The sequence below is a fragment of the Macrotis lagotis genome, chromosome 4 (genome assembly GCF_037893015.1).
Source record: "Macrotis lagotis isolate mMagLag1 chromosome 4, bilby.v1.9.chrom.fasta, whole genome shotgun sequence".
Classification (NCBI taxonomy): domain Eukaryota; kingdom Metazoa; phylum Chordata; class Mammalia; order Peramelemorphia; family Peramelidae; genus Macrotis; species Macrotis lagotis.
The window spans coordinates 15,149,817-15,169,324 of record NC_133661.1 but is presented as its reverse complement, the minus strand read 5'-3'; the positions used below and the strand labels follow the sequence as shown (position 1 = coordinate 15,169,324).

The 19,508-nt window shown below is 35.8% G+C and overlaps 1 protein-coding gene across 3 annotated transcripts in view; it reads left to right on the top strand.

Annotated features, from left to right (window-relative positions):
• The window catches only part of PCDH15 (protocadherin related 15), a 2,110,989-nt gene that overhangs the window by 1,921,818 nt on the left and 169,663 nt on the right, over positions 1-19,508 (top strand). For all 3 annotated transcript variants that reach the window (XM_074232276.1, XM_074232274.1, XM_074232275.1), the window contains 2 exons: positions 8,440-8,580; positions 11,079-11,191. In XM_074232276.1, the coding sequence (XP_074088377.1) occupies positions 8,440-8,580; positions 11,079-11,191 (254 nt within the window). The remainder of the gene's footprint in view (positions 1-8,439; positions 8,581-11,078; positions 11,192-19,508) is intronic.

Sequence of the window (19,508 nt, the reverse complement as noted above, 5' to 3'; positions counted from 1 at the left end):
AGAGAATGTATGAATGGATGTATGGATAGATGTATCTCCTCATGACCACACATCTGCTGAAACCATCTGATTCTATCCCATTCCATCTCATTCTATCCCATGTGTGATTATCTTCAAAGATGGGACTGACAGGCCTTGGCAACAGATTGGATCTGAGAGCTGAGAAATAATTAAGCATCCAGGGTGATTCCTAGGTGATGACTCTGATATTGCCCTCTATTATAAAAAGGAAAGTGGGAGAAGTTTTTTTGGGGAAAGATAATGAGATCAGTCTTAGACATGTTGAGTTTAAGCTTCTGCTTCAGGAGATGTGAATGACAGTTGGAGATGTGAGTTTGAATGGCAAGAGAGAAGTTAGGCAGGATAAAATTTGAGAATCATTAGCATAGTGATGAAAAATTTCACTTAACACAATGCTTTTGGTTCATAATTATACTCATAATAGGCGCTCCATAAATGTTTATTGTTTGAATAATTAAGGGACGATAAGATCACTAAATGACATGGTATAGAGAGAGGAAAGAAGAGAACCCAGGATAGAAACCAGTGGACTAGGTGTCCCATAGTACTTTCCCGTAGTTTCTTAGAAATATTTAGCACATAATCTGAGTTTGAATGAAATCAAAGACTTTAAGAGACACAGGTCAATGAGTATGACTAGAACATAAATTACAACAAGAGGAGCAAAGTAGAAAATCAACTTCCCAGTCCGCTTGTGAAAGGGTTTAACTACCAATTAGGAAACTGATATTATATCGTCATATCATTAGGGAATCATTGAACAGAACCATTGCTTTTCTTGAGCAGGAGAGGGACCTGGCCATCCTTGGGCTGTAGGAAGGTGATTTTGACAATTGAGTGGAGAATGGATTGGGGAAGGAAACACAAGAAAATGGAGCCATATTAAGACTGCTCTTCCAGGCCTAGTGAAAGGGAAAGAGGGACTACCTTGTGACTAGAAAGTATTGTCGAGGTATTATTGAATGCAAACATAACTCCACTAACTACATTAATATGAGATTAATTTTAGAAAGTTTTCTAGATTGTGATGGACAAGAGGCTTTTATGGATCATAAGGATGTAAAAGAGTAGAACTTTAACTGATAAAGGTACTCTGTGCATGCATCCACCTAAAATATAAAAGAAATAAGCAGACCTTTCCAGGTTTCATCTCATAAATCATTCATTATGGAAATTGTTTATATGTTTTCATATTGAAGGTTTAATGATCAGCATTTCCAGCCCACCATTCAAATTAGACATGCATAACTTGGCATGCATTTCTTTTTTTTTAAGGCTTTTTGCAAGACAAATGGGGTTAAGTGCCTTGCCCAAGGCCACACAGCTAGATAATTATTAAGTATCTGAGACTAGATTTGAACCCAGGTACTCCTGACTCCAGGGCCAGTGATTTATCCACAATGCACCTAGCCGCCCCAATTGCCATGCATTTCTTATAAAATAAAGTTTTCTTTGAGATAAAACCATCCAATAATCTGGAATACCAAGGCTTATTCCAAATTGTACTTCCCAAAGTCAGAACTACAGAAAATATTAAAGGAAAGAAAAAGGTCTGAAAGGAAAGAATTGTAAATATTTATGAGATCACCAAATTTAGAGTTTGAAAGGATTGTAGAAATAGCCCATTTCAAGATCCAAAGAAGAGGAAATTGAGTTCAAAAAGGGGACATAAATATGTCTACCAGGATGTCTGACACATAGTAGGTACTAAAATATTTTGAGATTCTAGGTCCCCCAGTGGGTAGAGTATTGAGTCTAAGGTCAAGAAGAGTCAAATCTTGCCTCAGTCACTTAATCTCTGTGTGATTCCAGGCAAGTCACTTCTCCCTGTTTGCCTTAGTTTCCTTATCTGTGAAATGACTGGAGAAGGAAATGATGACCTGAGGTTGTCAGACACAACTGAAACACCTGAACAATAATCAGCATTTTCTGATTGATTTACAGAATAAATATGGAGCCAGGACTAGGAATACAAATCCAAATCCCCAGGTTTCTAGAACAATATATTTTTCCTTTTCTTTCCTGATGAAGGCAGAGTTTCTTGATGAAAACTGTGATGTTGTTTTGCCCTAAAGTACAAATGGTAATCTTCAAAGAACAAAAGGTATCATAAGATAGGATCCTGGACTGGAAGTCAGAAGGTCCCAGGTCCAAATCTTGCCTCATTTTCTTCATTCATTCATCAATTTAGTTCACTTGGGTTGGGTAGACTTTATTCTATATGCTGGGAATGCAAAGAAAGACAAAACCAGTTACTAGTTATGTGACCTTAGACAAATCATTCAATATCGCCATGTCTTGTTTTCATTTATAAAATGGGAATTGGCCTTGAGGGCCTCTAAAGTCATTTCTGTTCTAAATCTCTAGACCATTGACTTTCCAGATTGTAAAGAATACCAAATGTTGGAATGGTTTTTGAGGCCAATTATGAAGTCTAATTTTTAAATGGTCTTAAAAAAATCCTAGCTCAAGTAGGCTCAGGAGATCGTGTCTGAAAGGCAAGAAAATAGACTATCAGAGGATTCCCTCATGGGGCTTTGGGCCCCAAATAATGATTATTGGATTTGCTTGTGTTCTTCCTCACCACTATGATATATGACTTTAATTCTCATGTTATAGAGTATGGGAAAAGCTGCACCTCTTGCCTTACACTGAAAGATTAAAGTCTTAATTTCCAAACAATATGCTGTGTGGAAAAACAGTATTTGCCGAATTCTTTGGGTATATATAAATCTCTGAGAGTATTGTCAAAATCCATGAAGTTTCAGAGAACCTTCCTCCTTTAAAGAGAACCTGCCATATTGATTGCCTTGAAAGAAGTGTGAATTCAAGTTTTTGACACCCACATAGGCAAGTATTTAGGCTTTTGTGAACATTTGGTAATTACAAAATAAACTATGTTTCTTTGTTTAACTGACAAAAATGAGAGCAGAAAGAGAGACAGTAGTATTATAAAAGGGGAAATGGGAAACAAAGCATCTGGACTCCAGTCCAACTTTGGATCATTTTTCTATGGTAACCTAGATTTATTCACTTTTCAACTATGGTACTCAGGTTTCAAGGCCATAAAATTCCATTCAATTGTTATTCATTAAGGGTGAAAAGTGAACATAAGAACTAATCTGTCAGACTAAAGATGAGGAAATGAACTTCCCTTTTCTCCTATGAGAAGTAGGGAACTGTGGGTGTGGAATAAGGCCTTCTTTGCCAGTGCTGTGAGATAGGCTCACTAGGCTTATTTCTCCCATTTTCTTACTGGAGTAAGCAGGTGATACAACTGGAAATGACTATGCTATTAAAGGAAAAGGCATCAAAAACCTATCCGAAAAAAGCATTAATTAAAACATAATGCTAAACACAGGATAAATTTATTAAAGAAATTATCTTCTCCCATATAGAGCAAATTAGGGGGGATTTGGATTGGGATGCTCTCTAAATTTCTTCCATCTCTAGATGTCTGTATCTTCCTTTCTATTACTAAAATTTCAAGTTGAATTTAAGAAGAAAAAATACAGGTTTGTAAACTGAAGTCTGAACAATAAGTAATCTTTCTTTAAAAAATTGTTCATTGTCTTTTGTGTGGAATCCAGTATTTGTTAGGGCCCAGCAACTAAGAAATTGTCATCTAATAATGGTTAAAAAAAACAAATTAGATGACAGCCTTTCATTTTTTTTCTTAGGTTTTTGCAAGGCAAATAGAGTTAAGTGGCTTGCCCAAGACCACACAGCTAGGCAATTATTAAGTGTCTGAGACAGGATTTGAATTCAGGTACTCCTGACTCCAGGGCCGGTGCTCTACCCACTGCACCACCTAGCCGCCCCAGCCTTTCATTTTTAACCTTGGAATTTTGATGTCTGAGTGAAATAAACCTCCTGTCTAAAGCAAAGTCTTTCTTTCTTTTTCTTTTTCCTTTCTTCCCTCCCCTTTCTTCAAAGTCATATTTCCTGTACAATGTTCATTCAGTCAAGGTCACCATTGGGATGTGGGCATCTACTGATTATGGTCCATATTCCAAAGATATCCCCTTCCAAAATCACCCCCACTTCAGTACTTATCTATGAAAATAGGACCAAATTTCTAAAAAGGCTTCCTGAAACAAAGCACTGTGTTGACACATCTCCTTTGAAAATGTTGGAAGAGATGTCTGGTTGAGTTTCAATGTGCAGATTTCTGACAAAAACTGTCTTTCTAATACCAAGTTCAATAAGGATCCTTATCAGTCTCTATTTCCTTAGTTGTGTTAAAGTTAGACTGATGTTTTTTCCCAAAAAATTTATTCCTGAGGATCAAGAATGAATGAAAATATCTAGTGAACATTTACTACTACTACTCATAGTGTTAGGTTTTTGAGTATGGAATTTCAAAATGAAACGTAAGCTTTGCCCTCAATGAACTTATATTCTAATGGAGGAAAGTTCACATATACGGTAGCATTATCTAGGGAAAGTACAGTGAATAGAGCACTGGATCTGAAGACAAAAAAGACCAGAATTTGAATCCTGCCTCAGCCTCTTATGAGTCTGGGCAAGTCACTTAAGTTCTAGCTTTGTCATTTATCTCATCTGAAGAGGGTGGATAATACTGGCTCCTGTCTTGCAGGGTTGGTATGAAAATTACTTGAAATAATATTTGCAAAATATTTTCTAAAGCTTAAAATGTTATACAAACCCTAGCTATCATCACTGTCATTGTCGTCAGCATTATTATTATTAATGGTTTCAAGGAAAATTTGGGAGCAATAGAAGAATAATACAGTGACCAAACCTTTCCAGAAACAATGGTAGTTAATTTGTTCCAGTGTGGAAAATGGAGAGAGATCAGATTTGTCCTAGCTAGACTGTTGTCTAGGTTGTTCAGGAGGTGACTGGCATATAGGGGAGAGAAGTAATATATGAAGTTTAATAAAATCATGGCTGGGGCCAACCTGAAGTCAAGAAAAATATAGAAAAACACATGGGAGGAATTCTAAGATGCAGTGGTATACTCAAAATTGGGGAAGAGTTTAGAGTGAATTCTTTGGTTCAATTTCCAGCCTCAATTTTACTATATTTCAATCCTTGATTTTTTAGTGCCCCTGACTTTAGTTTCCCAATGCCATTATGGCCATACCAACATATGCATGTCCACCTATGTACCCACAGAGGTATAGAAAGGGTTCTAGATTCAAATTAGTCAATAAATAAGCATCCCTTAAGCACTTACTATCATACTGAATGACAAGTGCTGGGGATACAACAAAAAAAAAATGAGTCCCCCTTCTTAAAGCTTATAAACTCTAGAAGGTGGAATTTCAGTTGGTATTTTAAGGAACGTAGAAGGCAATGATGAGAAAGAACAAGAGAATCCAATGGAAAGGTGTGTGCTGACAAAGAGCTCTAATAGCCTGCAGGTGGTGGTGGTGGTGGTGGTCAGGGTGGTAGTGGTGGTGGTAGTGGTAGTGGTTTTTAGTTAGTGGATGTTTATGCAAAATCAAATTCTCAGTTTCCTCTTCTATAAGACAAAAGAGTTGAATCAGAGTCTCTCTGAAAGACCCCTTTTGTTTACTTTTGAAATCTTCTTTTTCAGTTTTCTTCACCAGCTCCATCCTCAAAGGACAAGTCTATCAAATCTAATGTCTCATTCACATTTTAGCAAGATTTGGGATTTCATTGGTATGGACCTTCTGAAAAAAAATGCAAACTCCTTTGCAACTTAAAATTATAGAGTTGTGAAAGGACTGAGAAGTTCATTGACTTACCCAGGATGTATCAAAATCTAGACTAAATCGCAGTCTTCCTTACTCTTAGACTTTCTCTCTATATTCTGCTGTTTCTCTCATGATAGCCATGAATATTCTTTCTTGTTGTCTCCTCTAACTCTTCCCAGGTTAAACATCACTAATTTTTTCAAACCTCTACTCTTATTCTCTGTTGTCCAAGGCTTCCACTACCCTGGTGGCTCTCCTTCATATAAGCCAAATTTAACATCTCCCTTTCTACAATATGATGGTCATTTCTTTCTTTCTTTCTTTAATTCTGTTTAAGGAGATGGGGTTAAGTGACTTGTCCAAGGTCACAGCTGCATAATTATTAAGTGTGTCTGAGGTTGGATTTGAACTTAGGTCCTCCTGACTCCAGGATCGGCAGTCTATCTACTGAGCCATCTAGCTGACCCAGATAGTCATGGCTGGTCCATAAATACAACATTTTAGATGGAATCAGAGCAACACAATGGATGTTGGTGAAGGAGGAAATTGTCAGTCATTGTCTGAATATTTGGTTCTTTTTTTAGTCCAGGATTGCTTTGGGTTGTTTTAGGTTGTCTCAGAAACCTTGAAAGTAGGCTAAAAGTAGGTTAAAAAGCAGTACACATATATAAACACACAAATGCACACATGTACTCTGTCTTTCTATCACACACACACACACACACACACACACATACACACAAACACACATGCTTCTATCTAGACTACACTGAATACAAGTCAATATTTTCCAGAAAAGGAAAAAAGAAAACCTTGGGCACTCTGGTGTTTTCCTATATGCTGGGAGAATATTTGTTCCCTGAATAATGGAGAAAAAAAATCAGTTCTGTTTTTCCTCCCCTGTATTCTGTCCTTGACTGGATTTACAGTCAAATCAAATGGACAAGAGAATGTAAATTCCTTGAGGGTTGATATTGCTTCATTTTTCCCCTAGCATAATTTCCTCCTAAATAAATTTTTATTAGGTAACTAGATGGTATATTGGATAAAGTGTCAGACCTGAAGTCTGGAAGACATCTTTCTGAATTCAAATGCAGCCTTAAATACATAATCACTGTGTGACCCTGAGCAAGTCGTTTAACTCTATTTGCCTCAATGTCCTCATCTGTAAAATAGATGAAAAAATATTAAGAAAATCTCAGTGTTAGACATGATTAAAATGACTGAACAATGGCAATAAGAACAAAACAGACACACATTTCCCCCTGTAAAGTGTTATATACAGATTTTTCAGCAGTGGTTGTCATATCTTTATAAACAAAGATTAATTGATTTTATAATAGTAATAATCCACCATGTATGTAGTTTTAAAGAACTCAGAAAAGGTTCTCCTGCTGTAAAATATCACTGAATCTTTCCAGCATCAGTGTCTAACCCACACTATTATATGAAGTTTGTTAATACAGATAATTATCTGCGAGAGGGAGATCTGGGTTCTCACTCTGATACTTCCACTTACCCCTGCTGGACTTCAGGCAGGTCACTACTATCTATGCCTCAAGTTCCTCATTTATAAAATCAGAAGGCTAAATTGGAAAATTTTCCAATCCCTGGATTCTAATCTTAAAATCCTATGAATTTTGATTTGTTTGTCAGTTCCTTAAGATTTAAGGGATTAAACCCAAAGTAGTTCATTTTGGGTGATGGAAAGGAAAGGCTAGGAGCCTTCTTGACACTGATTCAAGAATTATGAAGTCAAGTCTTGACAAAGTGGGCAATCATTGGCTGCAAACAGGAGATACTCTTTGGGTCATCTAACCTATACCTTTCATTTTGAGAGGCAGCGTGACAGAGAGGATCTCACACCTAATATGGCAACAAAAAGACTTAAGTTTTCATCCAAGGTGTTCAGTTCTGAACATTCATGAGTTGTGTGACCTTGGGCATGTGAATATATTTCTCTTTGGTCTGATCTTTTTCATCTGTATATTGGAGAACACCCCAGGGCTTTTTATTATTTTTCTTTTTTTAAGATCAAATAAAATTATGAAAAGAGATTGCAAATCTTAGAAATACATGCATGCTACAAAATAATAACAGATAAGATTTATATAGATATGCACTATATATCTATGTATAAATATATAAATTCATGTGTAAATATATTTATAAATATAAATAATATATGTTTATAATTATAATGTTTATAAATGATATGTTTATATGTGAATATTATCTATTATAGAAATATATTTATATATTTATATATTTCATACATAAAATATATAAATAATATCTCTTTTGGTATATGAACTGTTGTTATTTTATACTATGAAGTACTGGAAACTTTCTGGAGATTGTGATTGTAAAAAAGAAGGAAAGGCAGATAGCGTGTATACGTACTTCTGTAACTGTAGCTATCCAGAGCATCCCTTATATATCTATGTCTGCCCAGGTCTCCATCGTCTATGCCAGTGTTGATATTGGCGGAGATAGGAGTAGACAAATCTGATATAAATGGTTATGATGTGGATATTTAGATTCCAATTCAGACTGGCGTTCAGCTCAGTTTATTCTAACTTGGGTTTTACTGCCTTTTTAAATGGGGAATGGACATCAAAGAAACATGTTGCTCACTGATAAAAGAGCACAAACTTTGTAACTGGGATTTTCAGGATTTTCTCTTGTCATTTGGTAAATGATCATTTAATAGCATGCAATTATGTTCCAGGGGTTACCAGCAAGCCATGTGCGTTACCGAGTGGAGGACAAACAATACCCTTATCCAGCAAGCATATTTGACATAGAAGAGTATTCAGGACGTGTTATCACTCGAGTGAATCTCAATGAAGAACCCAGTACAATATTTAAGGTAGGTTCAAATTTGATTGTGGCTGTATCAGCATTTTTGGTTCTCTCACTTGCATGGCACATTCTTTTTTATAGACTTTGAAAATGATATGGTTGGTTTTATTTTCCCAAATTGTGTTGATAGTGTGAATATTTGGTTAACCATCAATCAGTACGAACATATTAACCATCTACTTTTTCTGGCACAGAGTTAAGTTTTATATAATACTAAATGAGACAAAAGTTAGTCCTTGACCTTCAGGAGCTTACAACATAATTGATCAGATAGATTTTCTTTTAAGACATTTTAGAATTAGGTACACCAGATTTACCCAATTTGTATCTTTCTACTAAGGTAGGACATTAGAAATATAGTAATGACTCTTAAGTAAACTACTTGGTCATAAATATTTAAAGTAATTTTTACCCCAAATAAATTCCATAAGCACTTTGGCTTTATAATTTGGAGTTATTTTTAGTTAGTCCCCCATTTAACTTCATATTTTGTCATCTATATTTGCATATATGTGTGTCAGTAGTTATTTGACTTCTTAAAAATATGTGGTTATGTCCAAATCTATTGTGGTTTTAGGTGGGTTAGGATAATTTAAAATAATTTCTTGCTAAGTCAGACTCTAAAACTCTAGAGTGGTCTTCTAGATAAAGGCTGAGTTCATTCAGTTGTCACATGGTTCCCCCAAACTTTATCTATTCTGAGTCATGAAAAGAGAAGAGCATCAGGGGATTTGTCTCATGGTACTGACCTTGAAAAGGTAAAAAAAAAAAAGTGGACATGTTTTCTTCATCAGCCCTGGTTACTACCTAGGAGATAATTAGAAAGTATAATTAATCAAAATGGGAAGCTACTGAATTGAGGACACTATTAATAATACCACTGTGTAAGCATTTATCATAACTTTTTTCCTCCTGCCAAAGCAAATTGTCCAAATTCCCACAAGAGGCTCCGTGGCCTAGTGGATAGAAGCTTAGCCTTGGAGTCAGGAATAGCTTCGTTCTGTTCTTACTCTGACTCATACTAGCAAAACAATATGACCTTGGGCTGAAGTCTACCTGGAAAAGTGCTCAAACAATTTTCTAGGACTAAATGTTCAGTAATTTGGCATCTGATGCGTAATAGAGATACTCGGAACATGCAACATTGATGACACTGCCCACCTCGAATGTATATGTACTTTTATACAAGTATAATTGAGGATATATATATATATATATATATATATATTCTATACTCTATACATAGATACACATAATCATGTTTTGAAATAAAAAGTAGGTTTAAGTATATATTTTATATTTTTTGCCCTAGGCAGCCAAATTGCTCATTATAGTGCTGTCTGCACTAGAAATGAAATTGTATGTTTCTTTGAAAATGATGTCACTTATGTAACTAAGAAAATAATATGGGTTGATCATAAGGGGAGTATGAGTAATAATCGGTTGACCAATTATGTGAGCCATTGTCCTGTCCGTGATTTCTAAAGAACTTGAGAGAGACTACTGACCCTCACACCAAGCCCCCTGGGTGCATCGCTTATGGGAAATTTGGGAAAAAACCTGATCATGAATTGCATAAGGTTTGTCAATATGTCTCTCTTGGAGAGAATATTACATTTATCAGTTATCATTATGATATTCGCAAATCCTTTGGAGTATTAGACTTGTCTCAGAGATCAGTGTTTAAGGGTTTTCTAGAGTTTTTTTTTAATCAAAAAGAGGAATCTCCAATAGAAAGAGAATCTTACCAATAATATTTAATAATATTGCAATGATGAGGACATTTGGCCTTGATGGAGACCATGACATCAGGGAGATGATGCCATTACATGCAGTTGAATTTGATTAGGGGGAGGAGGGGCTGGGGTAAGTCACCATCCTCACTTTCTTCTCCAAAGCCATCTGGATGCAGTGGCCAGAAATGAATCAGGAGGCCTGGCGATGGCCCTGGATAAGAGACAGTCAAGGTGAAGTGACTTGCCCAAGGTCACATGGCTAGTAAATATCAAGTGTCTGAGGCCAGATTTGAACTCAGGGCCTCCTGACTCCAGCACCAGTGCTCTTTCCGCTGTACCTCCTACTGCCTTAAGAATCACAATATCACCCAAGTGACAGAAATTTTAGGATTTCTTTTTGTTTTCACCATGCTCAACATTTCTATACATCTCGGTACATTTTATATCCTGTTCATTTATCTCTTTCTAGCTGTCTGTCACTCTACCCATCTACAATGGCAAAATTAGCATTGAATCTCTAAAGGTTTCTTAACAATATCCTCCAGAGTGAAATGATGTGTTCGTTAGTCTAATTCAAGAAAGGGGAGAAATCATTTAATTTAAAATAATTCTACAAAATAAATTAAAAGTTGATTTTCAAAAAAAATTTAATTGGCTTTATGGTCATTATGAAGAAGCATCATCTGTTCCAACCCAATATGACATACCTTTATGACAACAATGCCCTCGTTTACTTTGATCTGATTTTTTAACTTTTTTTTTTCCCTAGCTGGAGGTTGTTGCTTTTGATGACGGGGAACCTGTGATGTCTGGAAGTGCAACAGTGAAAATCCTCGTTTTGCATCCTGGAGAAATACCTCGCTTCACACAAGAGGAATATAGGTATTGATTTAATCACAAGATGGGGGCAGGGTATGAATGTAATACATTATTTAGTGGCTACACATTTTGGGGTCAATCACTTACTATTTATCAGCCACTACTCTAAACTCTGAGGATACAAAGAAAGGAGGGAAAGAACTCTCAAGGAGTTCTCAATCAAGTGGGAAGCCAATGAACAAATAACTATGAACACACAGGATAAATTGGGTGTAGACTCAGAGGGAAGATGCTCACAGTAAGGAGCATGTTGAAAGACTTCTTGAAAAAGGACATTTTCAGAAACTATAATAAAGCCAGGAAAGCTGAGACAGTAAAGGAGAGAAGAAGAATTTTGGGCATGGGGAACATCTAGATAAAAAATGCCCCAAATTAGAAAATGGAGTATCATGATCCAGGAACAGCAGGAAGCCAATGAATCCTAAAGCCATAAAATAAGATTTTAAATGTGTACTATATATAATATCTATATCTATATCTATATATGTCTGTATATATTCACATATATGTGTATATAGAGACAAACATATTCATATGTGTGTTAATGTATATCAAGACTGGAAAAGTCTCATAGGGTAAGTTTTATGGATGACTTTAAAAGAAAAAGATTTTTATATTTAGTCCTAGAGATAATAGGATGTGAGTGTAAGTAACCCCAGAGGAAATACTCAGTGGATAAAGAATGTCTGTTGAACACTTTATGATCCTGTGTCTGTGTGTCCAGGTCACGGAACGATTGATAAGTTAGAGGCAGAATTTAAATGAGAGGACAGGAAGAATAGTTTGGAAAATGTAAGGCTCGTTTAATGCCCCTAAATTTCTTTCAGATACAATTTCCCATACATAGATAAACTTAGACCAGTGAGTCACAAAAACCGCATTGTCCATAAAAGTTAAAAACAAATCTCTCTCAGAAGAAGTGGTTGGCAGCAAGGAAAGGAAGCTGGATGGTAGCAACAGGCTGAAATAAGGGCTATTTCAAAAATCTTAGTGCAATTTTAGGTTTTAATAGCTTAACTTCAAAGAACCAGAATAATGTGGTCAGGCAATATATTTAAAGGACAATATGATAATCACATTAACTAGTATTGTTGTAGTACCTTTAGGTTTGCAGTGCATCCTACACATAACAATACTATGAAGGAGGTGTTAAGATTATTCCCATTCATGGGGCAGCTGAGAGCACTGGCCCTGGAGTCAGGAGGGCCTGAGTTCAAATCCGACCTTAGACACTTAATAATTACCTAGCTGTGCGGCCTTGGGCAAGCCACTTAACCCCACTTGCCTTGAAAAAAAGATTATTCCCATCTTTCAGATGAGGAAACTAAGACTGTAAGAAATGAGGTGCTCTACCCTAGTGAACATAATACAAAGAAACAAAAACACTGCTGATAAATGTCTGAAGCAGGATCAGAACTCAGGTCTTCCTACCTCAGTGTCCAGCATTCTAGTCAAACTTGGGTCATATGGGAAGAGTGAGTCATACCAGGAACTCCATTAATAATTTTATGATATTGAGGTGAATGTGTCAATTTAGTAGAGTACATGGACCAGTCAAATGAAGATGGGGCAGGAGGCTTCGCTGCGATTTACTGGCAGGATATCATATAAGATCTCAAAATCACTGAAGAATAGGGTACCAAACTGATAACTCGAGAACATATTTGTTATTCTCTAAATTGCCTCATTCTATGAAACTTGAATGAAATAGTTATTCTAATATATATGGGCATGTATAGATATATACCTGGGTAGACAGTTATAAATACACACACAGAGAGATACATAACATGTATTTATGTGTGTTAATATATGCATAAAATAATCATAAAGATATTTTTATTATATGTTTCCTTTTTAAGTGATTTTTATTAAGGTATCTTAACCCAATGGCACACCTCTGTCGTGGTGGGAGAGAGGGGCCCTATGTGTTTATTTCAATGGAAGATAGAGACAGGTGTGAGTGTATACGCTGTTAGAATTATAATAAAAAAGATCTGATTGTAAATCCAACCAAATACATACTAGCTATGTTACCCTAGGAACTTCATTTAACCTCTTTCTGCCTCAGTTTCTTGATCTATAAAATGAGGATAATAATACCACTAAAATCCCAAGGTTGATGTGAGGGGGAAAAATGACATAATGCATGTAAAGTACCTTGCAAATCTGAAAGTATTCTCCATATCCTAGATATTGGTATAAATTAAATGACACAGAGCTATCCAGGAGTAATAACTGTACCCTTACAGAAGTTTTTATCATTTCCAAATGCAATAAGTCATTCTAAATTATACATAAAATAATCATCTCAGAGTAAATTTTCTTTGGAGATGATGGAATTTAAAAATCACTTAGCTCTCATTTTTAAAACCTATCCCAAAGTATTAGAGATTCCAAAGGAATTCATTGTAAACCAGTAAGACAAGGTAGCTGAGAAATTGCAGGCTCCTACTCATCCTGCGTTCTCGTTCCTAGCCAATCATGAGGTTGGCCTCTGCAGACAGCCAGTGAGTCCTTGAGAAAAACCTGGAAAGTGAACGAAAAGGAGTTTCCTGGAAATCTTCTTGAGCAGACAGTAGCTTTGCCACACAAAATGACTGAAAAGTGTAAAGAATATAAAATTCCACTGTAGCAATCATATAATGATGGCAAAAAAGGATTTGACTCAGCAGAGTCAAATGCGGTCTTAAATACTCTAGTCCATCTAACCATCCTTTAGGCCATTGTTAATATATCATAGAATAGTAGAAGACTTGATTCAGTTAACCGATCATCCATTGAGGATCAGTGTTTAGTGAGGCATGAGTCAGGGAGGACAATATTCTTCAAAGCTTTTTTGCAAGGGTTATGAAGTATTTCTGGCACAAAATTGTAAAGTTCAAGGGATTGGATCTCTCAATTATCTCTATTTTCAGGTGATCCTATAATGACTACATCAAGCCATTGGATTGTACAGAACATCTTTCTTTTAGTCCAAGGTCATTCAAATGAGATTGGTCTTGCCATTGCCATCCCAATAGGACAAGCAGAAGAGTTATAGAACCACATTGACAAGATCATGATTCATTACCTTATGTTCATGTATATTATCTCCCCCCATTGGAATATAAGTTCCTTGAGAGCAAATATTACTTAATATTTGCCTTTGTGACCCCAGTACATGGCTCTGTGCCTATCATGAGGTAACCACTTAATACCAGTTTGTCAATTGATTGGCATACTGTTGAGTTGGCAACTAATTCAATTAAGATGCTGTTGGTATATACATATAACATTACATATATGAACATGTGAAAGCCAAGAGACTTCATACAATATGGGAGAAACAATAAAGAACATCCCTAATACTGATCCCCTCCCCCACTCAGATTCACTGAAGGTGAGAGGTACTTTTACTTCATTTTGCCTGATCCTTTCCCCATTGTATTACTTGCCTAATAAGAAAATGTTTGAATATTAAAAAATTTAATGTTTAAAGATTTAATCAAATCTAAGTAGGACTAATGAAGGGAGATCATGGTATTAGAACACAGAAGCAAAAATTTTTATTAAGAAGGTTCTACAAAACCAGTGAGTCCTCATTTTACAAATGGGAGAAAAGTTCTATTATTTCTTCATCTTCTGCCCTGTTATTGTAGAAAGCAAAGGAAAAGAAAGTCCCAAAGTGCCACCTCAGGAGTCCTTCAGTGGACAGGATAAGGCTGAGATGAGAGTTATGGTCCTGAGATTCACTATACCCTATCCCATATAGGTCTAGGAGACACTATCTTGTTTGTTCTCCCACAGTTTAACTGAGTAGGGGAACAAACCAAAAGAGTAAAATGATGAGCCATGAAATCTTTCAAACCTTAACCATTGAAGCCTTGGCAAATCAAGAATTTAAGAAGGATTTACCATCCTGATGAAATTATAGGTAAATCATCAATGTCAGTTGGGTCTCCTGAATTAGTACAACCTTCTCCTTCCATATTTCCTTCATAAAGCCTCATTTCACAGGCCTTCACCCTATACTTAGACCATAATAAGTGTTAATCAAATGTTTTCTGATTTACTTCTAAGACAACCCCCTAAATAAATGAAGGTCATTTTCAAGTGCTGACTTTGTCATCAGGAAATCTGGATCCATATCTCATCTCTGACCCTGCAATACCACACAATTTCTCTGAGACTTAATTCCTTTATCTATAAAATGAACCATCTATCTTCTCCTACCCACTGTAAGGAAAGTGACTTGAAAAAAATTTTTTTAATGTATTACTATTATCTTTAAGAAAATAGGCCATTCATATTCTATCATATCTCTCAGGATACCATTTTTCTATTATTCAAATGCATCGGTGAATTTGTTGTTTAGGAAGATCCCTCCAGTGTTGCGGTTCAGGACCCAGCCAAACCTGTCCAGTCTTTGCCTGGTCCTGTCCAAGTTCTCCCTTGGGTTTGCTACAAGGGATTTCACTGATTATGGTCGGAACCTTCTTTACTTTCTCATCACTTAGAACGGGGACCATGAAGTGCATAATTCAGTTCTGCCTTTTCTCTACAGCTTCTCTTCTTTACTGTCCATTATTGAAGTATTACTTCATCACACATTAAACCTGATCCTTTTTTTTAATGGATTGCTGTCTGATCACACCTATGACACATTTTCCTATTGCCTTTGAGGTGATATTCTTCTTCCCTTCTTTGGAAATCATAGAATTCTAAGACTCACAGATATGCAACTCAAGTCCAATATTAGCACTAGACTTAGCATCATTTCAGAGAAAAGTTTTGGGTCATTAAATAACTGACATTTTCCAAAGATGGTGGAAAGTGTCCTTCCAGTTTATTTCTAGAGTCAAGTTTTTATCCATTTACAATCTCTCCCCAAAAGAGTTAAATACAGAAAATGATGAATGATCTCACTTGACTGTCTAAGTCCATATCATAGACTAGATAAAAGAAATTCTTCATGCACTTGGTTTATTACCCAAATAACTCAAGAACTGTTTCCAAAAATGGGTGAATAATACCATTTTGTAGAATAAGGGCAATTTGGAACATGGCTCGAATGTGCTAGGAGGAAAAAGAAAGTTCAAATATGTTAGAAATATTACAAAGTTTAACTGACGTTGATGATTAACATATAATTTCATCAGGATGGTAAGTCCCTCTTAAAGCAGTGATCACACTTTATTTATAGCTTATCATAGAAATCACTCAGAGTGGTCTTCACAGAAGTGAAGTGACTTGCCAAAGTAATACAAGTAGTACAAACCAACTGGTAAGTAAAGTGAAACACTAAGATGACCACTGTCTTCCTCACTCCAAACCCATGCTACCCAAACTAGCACAGAGCCTACCAAACTTAGTGAAGTCAGAGATCTATTAGATCGGCAAACATACTCTAATAAACTGTCATAAAACAAATTTGCTGATTCATTACTGTGACGTACAATTTTTCTTTACTTTTTTTTTGGTTTTTGCTAGACAATGGGGTTAACTGACTTGCTCAAGGTCACACAGCTAGGTAATTATTAAATGTATGAGACCAAATTTGAACTCAGGTACTCCTGACTCCAGGGCCAGTGCCCTATCCACTGTGCCACCTAGCTGCCCCCCAACATACACCTTTTTAACGATTTCTTTTTATATGTAATCTCCCTAGGTTGAGAATGAGCTCCTTGAAGGTCTTATGCTTCTTTTAGTATCCTCAGCACTTAGCATAATGGTTAGACTATTGTAGGTGCTTAAAAATATGAGCAAACTATTGACTGGTCTTGCTCTCCCACTGTGATTTTTTTTTTCTTTTATATTTTTCGTTATGTGGCTTAATGTCCCTTAAAAAAAAAGTTTGATGCTGAATGTATAATGACCACCTTTCACCTTCCCCATTTAGAGGCATCAACTCCATATTTGGTTGTACAAATGTAGATCTATTCATTAGTCTGCTCACTCTGAGAACAAAGACCTGGCAATTATCTAGTGTTAGAATGATTAAAAGCTTGACATACTGTGCTGGAAGTCTGGCTACCCAGCAGAATCGAAAACAAAACAAAGACTGGTTTCCATATTAGGGGTGTTTTCCAAAATCTACTACCTCCCAGTTTACCATTTGCTAGAATTGCTATGGCCACATGCTACAAGCAAACTTATAGAAGATCTGATGACCGCCATCGACATGGAATAAATGATCACGGGAGTGACAATATGTGTCTATGACAATAGCATGAAGTCAAAACAATCTTTTTTTTGAGGACAAAGACCATGGGATCATAGATGCAAGGCTATAATGGGGCTTAGAAAGCACCTTGTCAAATGATGTCATGCCACAGATTCCATGAGTGAACTTCAGGCTGAGATTGGTTGACCACTTATTGGAAGTGGTCTCATGGGAATTCCTTTCCCATTTAGTTTGGACTATGTGGCTGTTGAGTTTCTTACAATTCTAAAGTTCTGAGATTCTACGAAGTGATGTCCTGGTCAAGAATTGAATTCAAATCTTGTCTCAGACAAGTCTCTTAACCTCCTTAATTCTCTGTTTCATTATCTGTAAAATGGTGGCATTTATAGCAACTACTTTCTGGACTTTAGTGAGAATCAACTTAAATAATATATTCAAAGCTGCTCATAAAGGGTCCTATAAATATTATTTTTTTTAACTTTCTGCTCAGCAAGATTTCCTATACCAAACTTATCTGATTTTGTATTTTATATGTCTTTGTAGTTTCCAGGCAGGTCATTAATTTCTCCAGGCTTTTTTTCCCCCTGAGATGCTTATTAAGCTCTATCACAAAAGAGGACTCTATCACAGGGAAAATGAGATTTATGAGTTGTAGCTTTGTGGTTATCACAATGATCTGGGCCTTGCTTACTCCTATTTTGTGCCATTTCCATCACACATCCTTGACCCAGTCAGAAAAAAATGGAAGCCATTATCTCTTCTGAAAATAGGTATATCTAGAACTACTGATAATTATCTAGCTGTTGGGCTATGACAATTGTCCTGCCATATTCTTTCTCTTCATTCTTAAAAAGCACAAAGCCACACTTATCCAACAGAGGATAAATGATCCATTCTGGGCTTTAATGCTTACCTAGGTTCCCTTGAAGTGTTAGGAGTCTATTTGACCTACATGTGGATAGCAGTAAAAAAGAGAACCCAGAATTTCCCTTTTCCTTATTTCACATACTTTATCATATTATAGCTTAGCTCATTTTCCTGTTGAAAGCTCCTGAGTTTTTTATTTTGTCGCATTATATTTTTATAGTCCTGATTCTCTGGGGAGGGAAAAAATGGACATGATAAAAGATTTCTGAAGTCATTCATCATTTTCACAGATGCCATCTAGAATTCTGTGAGAAAAGAACCATTTCTTTGAGCCAAATATAACTGCCATGGTATCTTTGGCTCCTGGCCTAGGATTCTTAGATCTTTTTATTATTTTAAGACAATGGGGTTAAGTGACTTGCTGAAGGTCACACAGCTAGGTAATTATTAAGTATCTATGGTCACATTTGAACTCAGGACCTTCTGACTCTACACTGCCTAAGCTGCCCTAGATCTTCTTCTTAAATTGTAACAATGAAAATTAGTAAAAGTCATCCTTTAGTTTTGCCTTCCTTCATTCCTACCAAATGAATATTAAAATGAATTTCATAATTAAGGATTATTTTTCATAATTTTAATACAGTAGAGAAGAGTATGAAAGAAAAAGATCACTGTTTTAAGTCCCCAAATTTAAAGTAACCTGAAAAGTAAATATATTTATATCTAATAAATATAATTTCTTGGACACTAATACTTCCTATAAAATATAGGTTTAACTCTTTAATATCATATTCAATCCCTTTTTAATCTGATATCTCTGAATGGAGAAGTTCATCTTTCATGATTCTCAACACATCCGTCAGATTTCAATCTCCTGTACCCCAAAACTATTCTTACTTTTGCTTATTTTTTTTTAGGAATCTAGAACAAACCTGTGTCTTGTTCTTTAAGCCCAGTCACAAGCCCTTCTTTCCTTGGTTATGTCACCCAAATATAATGTCCCTCTCTTTTTAACTCCTTAAGTCCTTTTAATATCACTTTTATTTGGAAACATTCTTTTATGGTTCTTTAATTTCCATATGGAACTGAACAATCTATATATTATATACTTTAGTAGTCCCATTGACTAATTTAGTAGTTCCATTGAGCTTTTTAACTCTAGTTTCTCCAACAATTTGGTCATTCTTTAAAAAATTTCCTTTTTTAATCTTTCTTTTGAATTTCCCCCAGACTGAGGAAAGTATATTAAAGTCCCCTGCTCCTATTTTTCTAATTTAGATCTTCTTG